The following is a 19785-nucleotide window of genomic DNA, read 5'->3' on the forward strand; positions in this document are numbered from 1 at the left end:
ATTGGCAAAAAAAAGAAAACCCAAAAAACTTTTTGTGTGTGCCACAGAATTTTAGTAATTAGCTTATGTGTGCCATGAAATGAAGAAAAAGGTTGAAAAATAACTTCCATTGTATAGTTATGGCAGAATTTACTTATATGTTCATTAATTGGTGGGCATTTTGTTATGAATAATGCTGCCATGGACATTCATTTACAAGTTTTTTTTGTGTGAACGTGCTTTCAGTTTGCTTGGGTATATATCTAGAAGAAGTAAGAGTTGCTGGGTTGTATGATAATTCTGTGTTTATCTTTTTGAGGAATCACCAAACTGTTTTCCACAGTAGCTATACCATTTTACATTCCCACCAGCAATGTTGAATTGGCATTTCCATTTCTGCAAACAAGGCCATTGGGATTTGATACAGATTGTGTTTGAGTCTGTAGATTACATTGAGGAGTATTGCTATCTTAATATTAAATCATATTTAGAATTTTTAATTGGTAGTTTTTATTTTTTTCAACATTAAGTCATGATGAGAAAATTTTTATCTATTGTTAATCTTATTGAGGATCTCTTATATTATACATGAGTTGCTCTATAGTGCTTTCTTATTGCTTTCAATCTTTGTTAACAGTTTGATTGTAATTGCTTTCCTACATGGAGTTAATTGAGCTGCTTCATTATGTAGATTAATATACTATTCTTTCTTACTTTTTAAAAAAATATATTTTATTGATTTTTTACAGAGAGGAAGAAAGAGAGATAGAGAGCTAGAAACGTCGATGACAGAGAAACATCAACCAGCTGCCCTCTTGCACACCCTCTACCGGGGATGTGCCCGCAACCAAGGTACATGACCTTGACCGGAATCAAACCTGGGACCTTTCAGTCCGCAGACCGACTGAGCCAAACCGGTTTCGGCTATTCTTTCCTACTTTTATGCAAAAAGGGGGGATTTTTGTGGATATAAAAAGTTCATTGCCTTATTAGATACCTGGATTGCACTCATTTCTTGTATGTTTTAGACAGCACTGGGTCAGTAGTTTTATTAACCCCTAAATGCTGTTAGGTCTGCATCACTTAAGCCAGTTTGGATCTTATATAATTGGAGTGTTAATATTATTGAGTTATACGTGCAATAATTATTCCATAGAAGAACCATAGATTAATACCATAAAGTATGAAATAGCTTAAATTTCATATTTAAATTTTGCCAATGAAGCATGGCCAGTGTGGCTCAGTGGTTGAATGTTCACCTGTGATCCAGGAGGTCATGGTTCGATTCCCGGTCACAGCACATGCTTAGGTTGTGGGCTCAATCCCCAGTATGGGATGTGCAAGAGCAGTTGATCAATAATTCTCTCTCCTCATTGATGTTTCTCTCTCTCTCTCCCCCTCTCCCTTTCTCTCTGAAATTAATAAAAATATATTTAAGAAAAAATAAATTTTGCCAACAGGAAGAGGATTTGACCTCTACAGTAAAAACATTTTACTTATTTTAAATACCATTAAATTAACATTTCTAAGGACATTCTGAGAAACATTTAAAATAAGTGAAGCAAATATTAAGGAAACTTATAAGTCTAAATTATAACCACATAAAAAGTTAAAATATTAAGAAAAGTACATCTTTACCTGTTATATTAATAGCAAAATAAAGAGTTGAGAAGCCTATAGTATATAAGATGAAAAATAAGAACTTAGACATTAAAAACTGAATTGGCATTGACCAATGGGGCATGAATGGATATTTACAACTCTCCATTCCCAACTGATGCTACTTGCCAGAGGGAAAGAGCTAAATATATGACAAAGACTTTTCAGTAAAAGGCTCCATCTCAAAATATAAATTCAAAACGCCATAAACATCATTACAGTACAATTTGGAAGAAACTAAAAGATGTCATTGAGATCAGGCACACACATCTTTAGCCCCTAAATACACAGGGTTTTGAATCAGTTTTGGAAGTATGTAGAGATGAACAAAGCAGGTCACTCTATTTTCAGAATAAACCAGTTATGGCTTTTATATATCCCACTCACCTTCCTGGAAAGAGTGTCGATATTCACTGGCACTGGTGTAACCAATTGTTGAGAGAGCTAACACTATTTGTAATACTAAGGTAAAAATTTGGGAGCCCAGAGACGTGTTTTGTTTGGACTGTATGTGCTGATACAAATTTTTTTTTCTTTTGAAAAATTGAGATATAATTGACGTTACATTAGACTTAGATTTACATCATAACGATGTGTGTGTATGTTGAAATGATCACCACTATGAATCTAGTGACCATCCAGCACATATAGTTGCGAATCTTTTTTATCTTATAATGAGAACTTTTAATATTTATTCTCTCAGCAACTTTGAAATATATAATACAGGATTATCATCAATAGTTATCTTGCTGCCGAAACCGGTTTGGCTCAGTGGTAGAGCGTCGTTTTGTGGACTGAAAGGTTCCAGGTTCGATTCCGGTCAAGGGCATGTACATTGGTTGCGGGCACATCCCCGGTTGGGGGTGTGCAAGAGGCGGCTGGTCGATGTCTCTCTCTCATCGACGTTTCTAGCTATCTTTCTCCCTTCCTCTCTGTAAAAAATCAATAAAATATATTAAAAAATTGTTATCTTGCTGTACATATGCTATACATTACATCTCCAGGACTTTTTTTTTTTTTTTTTTTTAAATACATATTGATTTTTTTACAGAGAGGAAGGGAGAGGGATAGAGAGTTAGAAACATAGATGAGAGAGAAACATTGATCAGCCGCCTCCTGCACACCCCCCACTCCGGGGATGTGCCCACAACCAAGGTACATGCCTCCGACCAGAATCGAACCTGGGACCTTTCAGTCTGCAGGCTGACGCTCCATCCACTGAGCCAAACCGGTTTTGGCTCCAGGACTTTTTATAACGGGAAATTTTAACCTTTTGATTATCATTATCCATTTTAGCCACCCCATGCCTCTGGCAACCACAATGACTTTTTTATTTTTATTTGCTGATTTTAGAGAGAGAGGAGAGAGTAAGAGAGAGAAGCATTGATTTGTTGTTCCACTTATGCATTCATTGGTTTCTTGTATGTACTCTGACTGGAGCATGGAACCCACAACTTTGGTGTATCAGGACAGTGCTCTAACCAACTGAGCTACCCAGGCATGGCCTGTTTTTATTTATTTTTAAATAAGATTCTACATATAAGTAAGATCATCAGGTATGTTATTTGTCTTTTTCTGTCTGACATTTCACTTAGCATAATGCCCTCAAGGTTCATTCCAATTTTTTTTCTCCTTTTTATGGCTGAATAATATTCTATATTATATTGTTCTTTTAAATTAGTGTGTCAGGTTTCTTTGGATATCTTCCCAGAAGTGGAATTGCTGGGTCATAAAGCAATCCACTTTTAATTTTTTGAGGTAACTCCATACTGTTTTCCACAATGGCTGCACCAATCTGCATTCCTAACAACTGTGCACAAGAGTTCCCTATTCTGAACTTCCTCGCCAACTCATTTGTTGATTTCTTGATAATAGCCATTCTGACAGGTGTGAGGTGGTTGTTGTAGTTGCTTTTAAAATATATATATATATATATATTTTATTATTATTATTTTTTTTACAGAGAGGAAGAGAGAGGGATAGAGAGTTAGAAACATCAATGAGAGGAAATCATCGATCAGCTGCCTCTTGCACATCCCCTATTGGGGATGTGCCTGCAACCAAGGTACATGCCCTTGACTGGAATCGAACCCGGGACCTTTTAGTCCACAGACCAATGCTCTATCCACTGAGCCAAACCAGTTTCGGCATGTGAGGTTTTAATATGCATTTATCTGATGATTAGTGAAGATGAGCATCCTTTCATATGTCTTTTGGCCATCAGCATGTCCTTTTTGAAGAAGTGTCTATTCAGGTCCTTTACCTATTTCTTAATTGAATTGTTTTTTGTATTGAGTTTTATAAGTTCCTTATAAATTTTCATATTAATCTCTTAAACAGATGTGTCATTGACAGATCTGTTCTCCCCTTCAGTGGGTTGTCTTTATTTTGTTGATTGTTTCCTTGGTTGGTCAAATACTTTTTAGCTTGATGTACACCCATTTATTTATTTATTTATTTATTTTTAAAATCAATCTTTATTCATATTATTACAAAGGTTCCTCATTTCTTCCCCCCTCCACCAGGTTCCCACCCCACCCTCCGCCCCCTCCCCATCCCCCATTGTCCTCATCCATAGGTGCACAGTTTATGTTCAGTCTCTTCCTCCCTCCTTTTCCCCGATAGTAAATCCCTTTTCAGATAGTAAATCAGTTACTTAGCATTTTCTCATATCAATAATACCTCCACATGCCCAATGATACACTTCACACAAAAGACATTTCCAAATAGGTCAACCAGCCTCATCCAGGCCCCACCCAAGGCACTCACAGATCAACAACCCAGCGCTATACTAACTCAACACATCCAGATCTAAGCCTTCATTACTTGATTCAGCAGACCCTCAAGTTCCTGCAAAAGTTTCCAGCCATGTCTGAGAGGCAGCCGTGGGGCAGGGGCAGGCGAGGAGCGAGCTGTTCCGGGCCTGGCTGCTCCGGGCCTGGCCTCTGTTGCTCTGGTTCGTTCCACAACCAGCTGCTCCGGGTCTGGTCACTGCCGCTCCCGACCTAGTTGCTCTGGACTTGGCTGCTGCTGCTCCGGGCCTGGCCGCACCCGACCCGGCTGCTCTGGGCCCGGCTGCTTCGGGCCCGGCCGCTCCAGGCCTGGCCGCTCCCAGCCTGGCAGCTGCTGCTCCGGGCCTGGCCGCACCCGACCTGGCTGCTCCGGGCCTGGCCGTTCCCAGCCTGGCAGCCACTGCTCCGGGCCTGGCAGCTCCCAGCCTGGCAGCTGCTGCTCCGGGCCTGGATGCACCAGACCCAGCTGTTCCGGGCCTGGCCGCTCCCAGCCTGGCAGCCGCTGCTCCGGGCCTGGCCGCACCAGACCCGGCTGCTCCGGGCCTGGCTGCTCCCAGCCTAGCAGCCGCTGCTCCGGGCCTGGCCGCTCCCAGCCTGGCAGCTGCTGCTTCGGGCCTGGCTGCTCCCAGCCATTTGTTTATTTTTTCTTTTGATTTTCTTGCATGAGGAGATAGAAAAAAATATTGCTATGAGAAATGTCTGAGATTTGACTGCCAATTTTTTCTTGTAAGATTTTTATGATTTTGAATCTAACCTTTAAATCTTTAATCCATTTTGAGTTTATTTTTGTGTATATTGTAAAAAGTTGGTCTAATTTTATTATTTTGCATCCATCCAATTTTCCCATCACCATTTACTGAATGTACTGTACTCTCTTTACGCCATTTTATGTTCTTGCTTCCTTTGTAAAATATTGACTATAAAGCCCTGGGTTTATTTCTGGGCTCTATTCTGTTTCGTTGATCTGCTGTATATCTTATCTTTTTATGTCAGTATCATGCAATTTTGATTACAATAGCCTTTAGTGTCGTTTGATATAAAGTAGTTTGATTTCTCCAACTTTATTTTTTTTCTCAAGATTGCTGTGGCTATTTGGGATCTTTGTTTCATATAAATTTTTGCAGTATTTGTTCTAGTTCTAGTTGGTATCTTGATATAATTGAATTGATTCTATAGATTGCTTTGGGTAGTACGGACATTTTAATGATGTTAATTCTTTCTATCCATAAACACGGTTTATGCTTCCACTTATTTGTATCTTCTTTAATTTCTTTCTTCAGTGTCTTATAATTTTCCGAGTATAGGTTTTTTTAATATCTTTTGTTAAACTTATTCCTAGGTATTTAAAAAAAAATATTTTATTGATTTTTTACAGAGAGGAAGTGAGAGGGACAGTCAGAAACATCGATAAAGGAGAAACATCAATTAGCTGCCTCCTGCACACCCCCTTACTGGGGATGTGCTCGCAACCAATGTACATGCTCTTGACCAGAATCGAACCTGGGAACCTTGAATCTGCAGGCCAACACTCTGTCTGCTAAACTAAACAGGTTAGGGCATTCCTAGGTATTTTTTAATGTAATTGTAAATGTGGTGGTTTTTTCAATTTTCTCTTTCTGATAGTTCATAATTTGTGTATACAAATGCAACTGATTTCTGGATATGTATTTTGTATCCTGCTGCTTTGCTGAATTTATATAGTTCTGGTAGATTTTTGGTGGAGTCTTTAGGGTGCTCTATATACAGTATCATGTCATCTTAAAATAATGACAGTTTTAGGAGATCCCCCTTTCCAATTTGGATGCCTTTTATTTCTTGTTTGACTGTTGGGCTAGGAATTTCAGTATTATGTATTGAAAGCAGACATCCCTGTCTTGTTCCTGATCTTCAGGGAAATGCTTTTAGTTTTTGCTCATTGAGTATGATGATGTCTGTGGATTTATCATATATGGTGGCCTTTATTACTTAGAGGTATATTCCCGGTATTCTCACTTTGCTGAGAGTTTTTATCATAAATGGGTGCTGGATTTTATCAAATGTTTTTTTTCTGTATCTGTTGAGATGATCATGTGGTTTTTATCCTTCATTTTGTTTATATGGTATGTCACATTTATCGATTTGTGGATATTGTACCGATCATGCATCACTTGAATAAATCCCACTTGGTCATGTTGTATGACCTTTTCAAAGTATTGCTGGGTCTGGTTTGCTAATATTTTGTTGAGGATTTTAGCTTTGTTTATCAGTTATATCGGTCTATAATTTTCTTTCTTTGTAATGTTTTATTTGGTTTTGGAATTAAGATAATATTGGCTTTATAAAATGAGCTTCAGAGACTTTCTGTTCAGTTTTTCAGAATGCTTGAGAAGAATAGGTGTTAGTTCTTTGAATGTTTGGTAAGATTCCCCTGTGAAGCCATCCGGTCTATGACCTTTGTCAGTTTCACTATTTGTAATCTGTTTATTCAGATTTTCTGAGTCTTTCTGTTTCAGTTTTGGAAGATTGTACATTTCTAATCAATTCTAGGAATTGATCCATTTCTCCAGATTGTCCAGCTTGTTGGCATGTAGTTCATAATATTTTCTTAAAATCCTTTATATGTCTTTGGTGTGAGTTGTTACTTCTCTTTCATTTCTGATTTTAATTAGTTGGATTTCCCTCTCTTTTTTTCTCTGTCTCTTAATACAGGCTTTTTGTCTTAAAATTTACTTTGTTTACTCCAGCTTTTTTTTTCTTTTTCATTTTCATTTGCATGTATTGCCTTTTTCCATTCTTTTACTTTCAGTTCGTATATTATCATCTGACATGAGTCTCTTACAGGCAGCATAGAGATAGGTCTTTTTTTTTTTTTTTTTTTTAATCTATTCAGCCACTTATACCTTCTGATTGGAGAATCAGTTCCTTTGCATTTAAAGTAATTATTGACATGTATAGACTTACCCATTTTCTTGTTTTCTATTTTATAATTCCTTTCTTCCTCTCTTGTTCTCTTCCGTGTGGATTGATGATTTTCTATAGTGTGGTATGTTTAAATACTTTATCTTTTGTGTTTATACTATAGGTTTTTCCTTTGTGTTTACCATGAAGCTTACATAAAGCAATTTATAATGGTCTATTTTAAATGAATAATAACCCACACATTTTATGTTTTTGATATTACAGTTTACATCTTTTTATCTTGTGTACCATTAATAAATTATTGTTGTCAGTTAATTTCAGTACTTTTACCTTTTAACCTTCTTACTAAATTTAGAAGTGATGAACCTACCACATTAGATTTTGCCTTTTGCCTGATGTGTGTCACTCAGTTTTTGAGTTTTTTTCAGAGGCAGTGGTTTGGCTATAGCTGCAGATTTGGTGTGTCTGTGATAGGATGTGAGTTGAGGACCCTCCTACTTGCTATTTTGAACAGGAACTGATGCATATAATATACTAGTGACCAGGTGCATGAATTCATGCACATTGAAAGGAAATTAATTAGAAGGTGGTTGATGGGGTGGGACTGGGTGAGATGGACCTGACACAGGCTGGAGCCAACCTCCCGCAGTCTCTCTCTGGCGTCTCTAGAGTGAGCAGGGTCCCTCCAACAGGTGGCCTGCAGGGATCAGGTCGAAACCAGCTTTCCAACATCTCCTGAGGGGTCCCAGAGTATGAGAGAGCTCTCTGCAAAGTTGCTGTTGTACAGGGTATGGAATGCAAACACAAGTGTGCAGTAAACCAAATTCGGGGCCAAGAGTGCCCAGCGACAACATAACCCACAGCTAAAGGTGGAATTGTATGGTCCCGTGAGGAATTGGGCTTCCTCCTCTCTGGTTTTGGGGTGTGTCACCTGAGAACCACCACTGCCAAGTCACTGCATCTTGGCAGCTCCTGTGTTGAGCATCTGTCCCCTGGTGGTCAGTGAGCATCATAGCAACCGGTTGGATGATAGGAGGGACACTTAGTTTGTTAGCCTTTTATATATATAGATTTTTTTTTTAAATGTATTAATTGCCAATGTTTAAAAATTGCTTGTGTGGGTAATTGAGTTTGTAAACCCTGTGTTCATTTGTCAGGGCTGCCATAAAAAATACCACACAGACTGGTTAGCTTGAATAACAAAAATTTATTTTCTTACTGTTTTGAAGGCTGTTGGCAGGTCCAGTTTCTTCTGAGGCCTCTCTTTTATTTGCAAATGGCTGCCTTCTTACTGTGTCCTATGTGTGTTCAAATTTCCTCTTTGGTAAGGACACCTGTCAGGTTGAATTAGGAACTATCATAATGGCCTTGTTTTAATCTAATCACCTCTTTAAAGGCCCTGTCATAAAAAACATTTTGAGGTACACATTCTGAGGGGAGGAGGTTGATAGGACTTTAATAAATGAATTCTGGAATAATACAATGTAGTCCATAACAACCGTCATTAAAAAAATCTAGTGTGTAGATACAGAAAAGTGTACAAATGAAAATCAGTAGCCATAAAGGAGGAGATAATCAGAATAACAAAATGCAGTCAATACAGAACTCAGGAGAGAACTTTAATAAGTAGTATTCTTGCCGAAACCGGTTTCGCTCAGTGGATAGTGTGTCAGCCTTCAGGCTGAAGGGTCCCAGGTTTGATTCCGGTCCAGGGCATGTACCTTGGTTGTGGGCACATTCCCAGTAGGGGGTGTGCAGGAGGCAGCTGATCGATGTTTCTTTCTCATTGATGTTTCTGACTATTTCCCTTCCTCTCTGTAAAAAATCAATAAGATATTTTTTTAAAAAAAGTATTCTTAGATAAAGACCAGCACACACACAGTCTAAAATTATTAGATATTCAAGGAAAAAAATAAAAATCATATGTTCAGGCATAAGTCATATACATCATAAGGGAAGGAAAATCAGATTATTATACCTTTATACAGTAACAGTTTATGAGAGAAGACATATGAATTTATGAGAAGACATAATTTAATATGGAATTTCTTATTTAAGATACTCAAGAAACATGAGCCCAAGATTTTACATATATCTAAACTGAATTTTAATTGTAAAAGTCACAAACTGTCATTACTATGCTAAAGCTTTGTTCCCATCATCCTTTTCTGAGGAACCTTCTAGAGAACAAGGTTCAGGGGAATCAAATAACTAGAGAGACATTAACGTAAGGACTGATTGTTAGCATTACACATATATTTAGACAACCAAGATGAAATGAGGATTAAAAAAAAAAAGAAACTATGGTTTGTAAAGAGGTAGGAAGGAGAATGGAGAGATCATATTCAAAACATTTAAAAAACTATTTTTAGTAATCATATTGGCAGTGGTAGTATTGGTATTATTTGGAGACTGTGTAATGTGAAATAAAAAGCAAATGAGTAATTATGTTGTTCTAATTTGTCATAAACTGTGTCCTTGAGACTCACCATTTCAGAATAGAAGACAGGATAGAGGTGACTGAGATTGGGGGATGTGTTTGTATAAGGTAGACAGGACATGTGTTTGTAGCTCAGATAGAGAAAATAAGCTAAACATTTAACTCCTGTAATTTTAAAAAAGGAGACTAGATAAATAATACATCTACACTAGAAGAAGGAGGAGGAGGAGGTAAAAGGGTGGGGAATAAGAAAGGGGAAGAAAGGAGGGGGAGGAAATTAATAGTATTAAAAATTTACAAAATAAAAAAAACCAATAAAATGCACCTAAGCCATAAAAAAATTACAAAATGAAATCAATAAAATATGGATTTGACTAAATCAGTTTAATCATTAAAAAAGTTTGGTTAGAGAAAAAACAAACAGATAAAATATTAGAAATAAATATGAATAATTTCTAATGACAATTTCTAAGCAGTTATGTCCATAACTTTAAAAGTCCAGGAGAATTAGATGATTTTTATGTACAGGTTTATCAAACATAAAGAACAGGACATTTCCATGTTGTTTATTTCAAAGTACAGAAAAAAAGTGACAGAAGGCACCATTTCATTTAATGAAAGGCATAAACCTGGGTACCAAAATGTAGCAATATTAGTTATACTGCATAATCTTCAATATGGACCTCCATATCCTGTTTTCTCTCATGTGAGACTTTTCTGGACAACATGAATGGGCCTCTATGTCCTCTGGCTTCCGATTGGATTTGGAAATGGAGAGTCCTGGCAAGAATTGGAGAAAGAAGGAGATTAAAGTTTGGGTGTTTATTCCCCTGGGTCATTCCTGTGTGTAGATTCCATAGTCTGGCTCTCTGTCTTCTGAAAGTCCTATTCCTTGCAAGGGGGCTGTCTTTGTCACTAGCCTGGATTATTGAACTCAGCCTTGGAGATTCTCCCAAGCCTTATTGACAGCTTTGTAAATAGTCCACTTGTAAATAACCTTCCTTAAGTTAACCTAAGTGGGCCATCTGCTTTCTATAGACCCTTTCTGATTTAGGATCTTGCGTTGGTAGAAAGTATGAAATTAAAAAAAGTACTACTTTTGGCTTCTAAGAAAATATACAGTACAGAAAAATATTAATTAAGAAGTTAAGAAAAACAGAAAAATATAAACATTTAAAATATAAAACACAGGGTTTATATAGTATTTAATTTTTTACCACTTATTAGAACAGTAAGTCCTGACTTAGTGTCCTTGATAGGTTCTTAGACATTAAGAAAATGACATAATGAAATCAATTTTATCATAGGCTAATTGACTTAAACAAAAGTAAGTTCCTGTGTTATCTCAATGTTATAATGAAACTAGGGGCCCGGTACACGAAATTTGTGCATGGGTGGGTGGGGGGAGTCCCTCAGCCCAGCCTGAACCCTCTCCAATCTGGGACCCCTCTCACATCCCTCTCACAATCCACTGGCTCCTAACCACTTGCCTACCTGCCCGCTTGATGGTTCCTAACCACCTCTGCTTGCCAACCTGATGCCCCTAATGGCTCCCCTGCTGGCCTGATCGCCCCCGAACTGAGCCTTGGGCCACTGGGCAGCTGCCATTGGTGGCTTTTCTGAGCCCTGGGCCGGCCTTCCATCCCCAGCTTCCCTGAGCTTTGGGCTGGCCCTGGGCAGCATCCCTGGCTTGCCTGAGGCTCAGGAGCCGCTGCAGCTTTGTCCGGAAGGATGTCTGGAAGATCTCCCAGTCTAATTAGCATATTACCCTTTTATTAGTATAGATGCTGCTTAACGAAATGACATTATTCAAAGATCTGATGTGTTGTATTTACCTTGTTTTCTGAATGTGATCATTAAATTGTGGTTATATAGAAGAATGCCCTTATTCTTAAAGAGATATACTTCAATATTTAGGGATGAAGTGTCATGATATATGTAACTGTCAAAGGAGACAGCAAAAGAAAAAGTATTTGTGTGTAAATAAGAGACAAAGTAAATGTGTCAGTGTTTATAATTAGTGCATTTTTTGTTAAGGTATATGGTTATTCACTTTTTTATCTTGCAACTCCTTTGTGGCTTTGAAATGTTCAAAATAAGAAGTTGGGGGAAATATTACAAACAGTAAAAAATAAAATAATTATATGGCTAAACAGTTTTGTAAAACTGATAAAAAACAGATAAAAGGCCAACATTTGAACAAGCAAATCACTGAAGGAGAAATACAGATAGCCCTTCACAAAATGATGCTTGATTTGAATAATGAAGTAACACAAATTTAAATAAGCTGTCAGTGTTCATCTATAAAAGTAGCAAAGGTAATCCTCGATGCTGATGGGGATGTAACAAATTTAATGGAAAAAAATAGCTTGGTGCTTGCCTTCACTTGTGCAGCCTGGCAATATCTGTGATTGCTCAAAATGTGTATGATATTTAATCACAGCAATTTCATTAAATGAAGTAAATTTAATGAGGTAATAGGGGAAGTAAGGTTATATGTACAAATCATATACTTTGCAGCATGGTTAGTAATAGCAGAAACCATTTAAATGTCCATCAATTGGGGTTTTATTATATGTAAGTAAAATATATTTAACTATTAAACACAGTAGTTAATATATTGATGTAAAATGGTGTCTCTGATTATTACGTAAAATATAAGCAGGTTAGATAAAAAATACATACAGTACCCCATTTAAAGTAAATTATCTACATATTATGGACATAATTTTATCTATACCAACATTTGGGAGACTGTCAGAAAAGTAGGAAAATTATGGGGGAGTGAGACGACTTTATTCTTTTTGTATTTTTTTTTAATTTTAAAGAAATAAGCATCATGTAATAGAAAATGTAATAATTTTCATTTAAAAGTCTTTGCAATCATTTTTTTCTTTAAAATAATTTTGGGTATGCTGCTGTGTTTATATAGTCTTATTGAGTTATAAATAAATCTGTTAAGGAACTCATTTTGCTCTTTTGTATTCTGTTTTCAGAGCAGTGGAAAGAGCTCAGTGCTAGAGAGCCTAGTGGGGAGGGACCTGCTTCCCAGAGGCACTGGTATTGTCACCCGGAGACCTCTCATTCTGCAGCTAGTCCATGTTTCACCTGAAGATCAACGAAAAACCACAGGAGAAGAAAATGGTAAATTTTAGAATTGGAATAAGAATTATTTTGGGTCAAATCTTAAAGCCATGAATTGATTAGACAGGTAGAAATTAGTGGCTGTAGCAGAATCAGAAGTCCTGTGAAGAGAAGTGGTATGCATCTTTTCTCATAAAAAAGAAGAGTAATTGTTGTTTTGAGGAGGATAGTAAACTTGTTTGGAATAGTACCTTTTTGTTATTCAGCTTAGTAAACTGTTGTTATGCTGTTTAATGCAGGATTGAGTGAGAAAGTCAGCAAATAGGAATCAGTTCTTTTAAAGAAAAAGTTTTTGTCTTGAGTGTTTTAAACTTTTTTCCTAGTATTTAAAACAATGTTTTTGCTTTTTATACTTTGATTTAGAATTTAAATAATTTAGATGGTAGTTTAAAATTTTTTATTTTAAATGACTTTGCTTTTCAGCATAGCAGTGTTAGCTCACCTTCAGTTTTCTGATCTTACTATTGTGCCTGCTGTTTGAATCTTTTGCCCTTCAATAAGATGATTATTTTTAGAAAGTTTTAATATTTTAAATTATTTTATTTACTATCTTTCTCTTGCTATGGTTTACCTATATTGAACATACTGTTTTCATTTTTAGATCACCCTCCCCTAAATAGTAAATTTGGATTACTAAGTCAAGAAAATATGTACTGTCCTTTATTACACTTCTTTGATTAAACTGAATATTTAAGAAATGCTGTCTGTGTCCATCAGCAGATTTTAAATTACTTATTAAATATGTATCCTATATTAATCATTTATATTAGTGAACTTTGGAATGATTGATGAGAGTAATTATTTAATCTTCCTTTTTTAGTTCAGTGTTTGGTTCAGACTTAAATTTTAAAAGTCTGTAAAGTAGCTTTAATTATTAAATGACGTTTGCAGCAAAGCATCATGTTTGTTGTTCATCGCAGACATCTGTTTTCAGGGCAATTTCATTCTACTTTCGGTATCTGATCTAAGATGATAGTATTGATGAAACCGAAGTTACTTTAATTTCTGTATCTGAATTCTTTTTCTTTACTTGTTATAGGAGCATTGGTGGTGGTAGCTTGGCCCTCACCCCTAGGGAAACAGAGTCTGTCACGAACATTTATGACTGTAGGAAGTTAATCACTGAAGCAAGTTAATGAAGTTGTAGATATTAACAGTAATTTTTTTGGGATAGACTGTCCAAAGATATATAGGAACCTTTTAATTATATTAGGAAGCTTCTTGGTATGTTATTCATTACTTTGCATTTCTATATATTATTATTGAAATTCTGGACCTGAATTTAATCATTTTGTACAAATTCATGGTCTAGTTTCAAAAATATAGAATAACACTTTAAAATTTTATTTCTACTAACTTGTTAAATCAAATTTGCCAAATAGCTTAAACTACAACTTTAATGTACTATATGGCATTCATTAGATGTCTTCCTTTTAACTTTCTTCAGTCACCGAGAAAAAGGCAGATGATAAACCCGTCTCTCAGAAACCATTTGCTGATGTGGCAGTGTTTCTAGAAAAGGGTGTGCATTTCAGCGATAGAATTGTTAGTTTCTCACTCTTTGCTTGTATATCCACTGTTTTGTTGATGTCTCTTTTTGGTGGTTGGCCAATAAATCTGCATATCTTTACATGCATATACTTATATTTTCCAAGCTTAGTGCTTATTTTTTTATATGAGAAGATAAAACCTCACTTAAAATGACAACTCAGCTACCCAAAACACAAAATAGATTTCATAAATTTTGAGTACTAAATTTCATGTGTTTTATTAATATTAGGATAGTTCTTTAGTTTCTCCTCAGAGCCTCTTTATCCTCAGGGTAAACAATTTTATCTAGTCATAAGCCATTTTAACTAACCCAGAGGATATTAGAAAGAATGACGCAGAAAACAGCCAGAGGAGTATGAATCACTGACAGCCTGAAAGAGAGAAGAAAGGGAAGAAAACATAATCAGAAGAACTTCAAAAGAGGAAAAAAAGTATCTTACCATTTTGTACAGAGATTTATAGCCTCAGAGGGCTTTGTTATATAACAAAGGCTGAAGTTATCAAAATAAGAGATAAATTTAGGAGTAGCAATGTAATCCATTTTAGATAGAGGTCAGCAAAGCTGGCTTACGTAAAATTTTAATGTTTGATATGTATAATTATAAGGAAAATTTACTTAACATGAAATTCTTTATTCTGAGAATTACATAGGATAACTGAGGTGTCAGTATATAAATTTACAGTAATTTTCAGCTTGTCCCCCACTCTGCCAGTGTAAAAGAATTTTCTGATAAAATTTTAATAAAAACAAAATTAAACTATAAGAAAAAAAAATCATGCTTTCTCGAAAAAGATTTCCTTTTAGACAAAATCCAAAAAAAAAACAAACATGCTGATTGAAGACCAAATTGTTTTTGTGGTATTCTGTTAAATTCAATATATATTTCAAAGAACAATTCCTTATAAAGCTCAATCTTAATGAATATATACAAGCATATTTACTTGCTCTTCAGGTTTTGAAAGATGTGTTTGATATGTTTTATAGATTCTTTTTGACCAGGCAATTTGTTTTTTTTTTCTATAGTCAGTTATCAAATATCTAAGACAAATTTTAATCCATTTATGCTAGAATTAGAAACCAGAAGTGACATAATTAATTGTAATGAAAAATAAAAATAAATTATGGCTCACAACATGTCCATTTATATCCCTCTAACTAGAATTAATTATACTGAAAATTATATAGTTGCAAATTTTGAATAATTGAATGCTACAAGAATTTGAAATATATTCAGGTTTCTGCACATTTTTAAAAAAGGTTTAAAATATTAGGGATAAGCACTAAACTTACCATTCTGTGCTGTTTCTCTTTAACTACAGACCCTGCTACATGGAAAAACTCAAGACACCTTTCTAAAGGTTTCCTTTTTCCATTTGTTTTTGGCCCTTTTTCTATTATGCCTGCATGTGTGCTGATGTACTCTCACAGGCTGTGTGCATTTTTTTCTTCTGTTTTTATTTGCTTATCCACATTGATTGTGTGCAGGTTTTAGTGGCTCTTGTTACCTTTTGGCATTTCATCAGATTGAAAGCTTTTTTTTTTTTTTTTTAATAGTGAATGCATTGCATTTTTTAATTTAAAAAACATGCTTGTGAAGCCAGGCCTTTATAATATAAAATAAATTCAGAACACCCCTTTGGTATGTAGTCCCTGCATCTGTGAGTTCTGTTCACCTAGATAACTCCAGTTCTCCAATGAGACTTCTTGGAAGAAGGTACTAAGCTTCAAGTAGGTGAGCATTGTACTTGTAAAAAGGATCCAGTTTTATTTACCTTTATTTCACCAAAGAATTGATCCACTTTTCCCTCAATAAGTATTTAAAGATCTTATGGTCATTTTTATTTTTATTTCAGGTAGCTGATATGCATTATTCATAAACTCAGTCATTAACATTTAAAACTCTGAATTTGGCAAAGCAGAATAGCTGTGCTTGGGGGAGGTAAAGTTAGTTTACCTTTTTACAATTAAGCATTTCTAGCTTCTTAGGAAACACAAAGCTAAACTTGCTAAGTTTTAGACCACTCAAACAGTACCTACAGTGAATATATTTTCCTTTTTAGCAAGTGTAGGAGAAACAGACTTATTGGAAACTAATGGAATGGAGCAACTCCATACAATGCATATGCTGGGGTGTCCCCTTTCCCCTCTATTTCATTTCTTTCCTACTTTCCAGCCTAGAAATGTAGTCTTGGCTCAGAAGGGAAAAATTCACACTGAAAGTGCATATAAATTTTTACACAGTAGTTTCATACTCCTGAGAGAGTTCTTTATAGGAAGAACAAATGTGACTTTATAGGTAACCAATGGGAAGCCAAGTTAAAAAACAAAACAAAAATGGGTTGAAAAGTTAGCTGTTTCATTTACATATTGCAAATTTTTACCATAAGTTATTTGTAAAGTCTATTATATATGCTTTTTTGCATTACTCAGTAAGATTCTTAATTTTTCTTCTTTCAAGACATTAGTGTAATTGAGTACCTTGATTGGGTAACCTACTTTTATGTGTAAGATATTTAAAAATAAAGAATGTACTTTTTACTAATGAAGAAAAGTGAACAATTTTTTTCATAAAGTATAAATTTCAAATGGTGGGATGACCTGTGAGCAACTCTATCTGAAATTAGTCATGTTTTTGAAATACCTGATACCATTTTTAAAATGTGAAAGGATAATTCAGCAGATCCTAAAGTACTCGTGAAAATGTAGTTAGTGGCAAAATAGGAACCACTAATATTGTGTTGCATTTTTGGATTCCTAAGTAAAGCTAAAAAGTAATTTCCATAGTTTCCAATAAACGAAGCTTTTCTTTTTCCAGGAGTTGAAGCAGAGGAGTGGGGTAAATTTCTTCACACCAAAAATAAGGTAATGACAAAAGAATATCATGAAGAAATAACATGCTGAAAAGTTTTTTTGTACAAGTAGTTGATAATTTAGTTTCTTATCATTGGCATTGTGGCATGTTATGTTGAAGAAGCTGTGGCTTGTAAAATAAAGTTTATCTTAGTAACATTTCTAATCATAGTAGTTTATTTGAAAAACACTAGTTGAACCCTGTTCTCACTAATTTAGAGATTCCTTTAAAATGTTTAAAAAATTATAGTTGATGTACAAAATTTTATTAGTTTCAGTCATGCAATATAGTGATTAGACATCTGTATACCTTATGAAGGGATCACCACAATCAGTCTAGTACCCATCTGGCACATACATAACTATTACAATATTATTGCCTATTTTCCCTATGCTGTACTTATATCCCCGTGACTATTTTTATATGGAGATTCTTAACTGTTGTGGAATCAGGGAGCCTTGAAAATCTCAACTATGTCTCCTTGACTCAGAAAAATGTGTGTGTGTGTATATATATATATTAGAATTTGTTTACTAATTCTCTAAAACAGATCTGTAAACACCTTGAAATTTATCAAACCCTCCACTTAAGAATTTTTCATCTTATTTTGAAAGTCATGCTTTTTTATTTTAATTTTTAGCTTTACACGGATTTTGATGAAATTCGACAAGAAATTGAAAATGAAACAGAAAGAATTTCAGGAAATAATAAGGTAAGTATCTTTTAGAGCTGGAAAGTATAAACATTAGTAAATCTATCATTCAGAGTATTTTGTATATAATGTGTCATGAGCATTGTAGGTTCATAATCCTGGTCTTTGATACTAATGGAGTATTTTCATAAATATATTAAAACTACCGTATTTTTCGGACCATAAGACGCACCGGACCATAAGACGCACCAGTTTTTAGAGAAGGGAAATGAAGAAAAAAAGATTCTGAAACAAATAGTGTCCTAAAATATTTTATGTGCATTAAAACCCAACATCACAGTCATAAACACATGTAATCAACCCTGTAAAGTAAACAGCAGCATTTAGAACCATTTTAGAGCCGGGCAAACACACAGACCACACAGAGCCGGGCAAGTAAAAAAACTTTTTTTTTAAAGTATATGTGTAGGCTATATTTGGACCATAAGACGCAGGGACTTTCCCCCCCCACTTCTGGGGGAAAAAAAGTGCGTCTTATGGTCCGAAAAATACGGTACTTAAAATCCCTTTTGGTTCTTAGAGATTTTATATAATCAGATATTTCATTTAGATGTTTATTCTTGATTTTGTGATGTACATACCACTTTCTTATTCTTGAGTAAGACTGGATTTGCTTAAAGCAAAGAGATAAATATTTTTATTTTAGTAAATATGAAAAGTATAGTTGACCCTTGAACAATTGTGGAATTAGTGGAAAATTTCAGCACTCTGCATATTCTGATTTCCAACCATGGAGTTGATTGACTCTTGAAAAACATGGGTTTTAACTGTACAGGTCAGTTAAAAAAAAAATCTACATGTAGATAGAACCAGTTCAAACCCATGTTGTTCCAGAGTCGATTGTAATGTAAGCAACTGAATATTTTCTAATTTTCTAAGATTGAAGAGTTTAAATTAGGTATCTAAGATATCATTAATTTTGACATTAGACACTATCAAACTGCTTCCTCAAATGCTTCTGTTTCTCTCCTTTTTTCCTATTACCTTTCTCTCTTTTCCCTTCCTTTTTATTTTTACCTCCATTCTTATAAATACCCAGAGGCACATTTAATCATATAAGTAGGCTGTAGCCTAGTACTAATATTCAACAAAGATTTATTGAGCCCTTTTACTTGCCAGATACTGTGCTGGAGAGGCTATTTCCTGACAGGAAAGCATTTTTGGAGCCACGTTAATTTTTCATGCTTATGCAGGCTATTTGTCTGTGTTTTAGTGATTGACTCAGCTTTGTTCCTTATTGAACTCTAGGCTGGTAATCTTTGAGTTGCTGCTACTGCTGCGATATGTTTCTGAATTTGTAATAATTGTATAGAAGGCAGAAGAAGTAACGGGAAACTAGTTTAGCTTGTCCTCACACCTTTAATTACATCGGGGATAATTTTGACTTTTGGGTTATTATTGAGAACACCAGTCTGAATTATCTTTCCTGAGATTCCCATAGATTGACTGAACTCGGGAATTGGCGGTAATTTTACATAGTACTAGAATTTAGAGTGGATGTGATTGGTGATTAAAAGGGAAGGTTTTTAGTTGTACTAAACTGTATGTCCTGAGGGATCTAGTCCATGTACATAAAAGATGTATAATTTATGGTGAGGACAAGATAGACTTACCTTGCAGGTTTTCTCATCCACTGTCCAAAAGATGAGAAGTCCCCTATTTTCAAATCTATGGAAAATCATTCCTAAATCTTATTTATAATAAAGTAAATGATACTTTGATTTAAATAAGTAGTTTTATATGTGAAAATATCTAAAT

The 19785-nt window shown here is 35.1% G+C and overlaps 1 protein-coding gene across 22 annotated transcripts in view; it reads left to right on the forward strand.

The window, feature by feature from the left end:
• The window catches only part of DNM1L (dynamin 1 like), a 48850-nt gene that overhangs the window by 7722 nt on the left and 21343 nt on the right, over nucleotides 1–19785 (forward strand). For 6 of the 22 annotated variants that reach the window (XM_036457605.2, XM_036457606.2, XM_036457611.2 and 3 more), the window contains exons 2-5: nucleotides 12765–12912; nucleotides 15784–15822; nucleotides 17280–17326; nucleotides 17956–18027. The exons of 1 other annotated variant lie outside the window; for it this stretch is intronic. In XM_036457605.2, coding sequence (XP_036313498.1) covers nucleotides 12765–12912; nucleotides 15784–15822; nucleotides 17280–17326; nucleotides 17956–18027 — 306 coding nt within the window. Of the gene's footprint in view, nucleotides 1–11071; nucleotides 11096–12764; nucleotides 12913–15783; nucleotides 15823–17279; nucleotides 17327–17955; nucleotides 18028–18732; nucleotides 18803–19785 lie in introns of those variants that run through there. 15 more of the 22 variants (XM_036457612.2, XM_036457607.2, XM_036457608.2 and 12 more) reach the window with 9 other exon arrangements.

This window comes from Pipistrellus kuhlii, unplaced genomic scaffold (assembly GCF_014108245.1).
Source record: "Pipistrellus kuhlii isolate mPipKuh1 unplaced genomic scaffold, mPipKuh1.p scaffold_m20_p_3, whole genome shotgun sequence".
Taxonomy (NCBI): Eukaryota; Metazoa; Chordata; class Mammalia; order Chiroptera; family Vespertilionidae; genus Pipistrellus; species Pipistrellus kuhlii.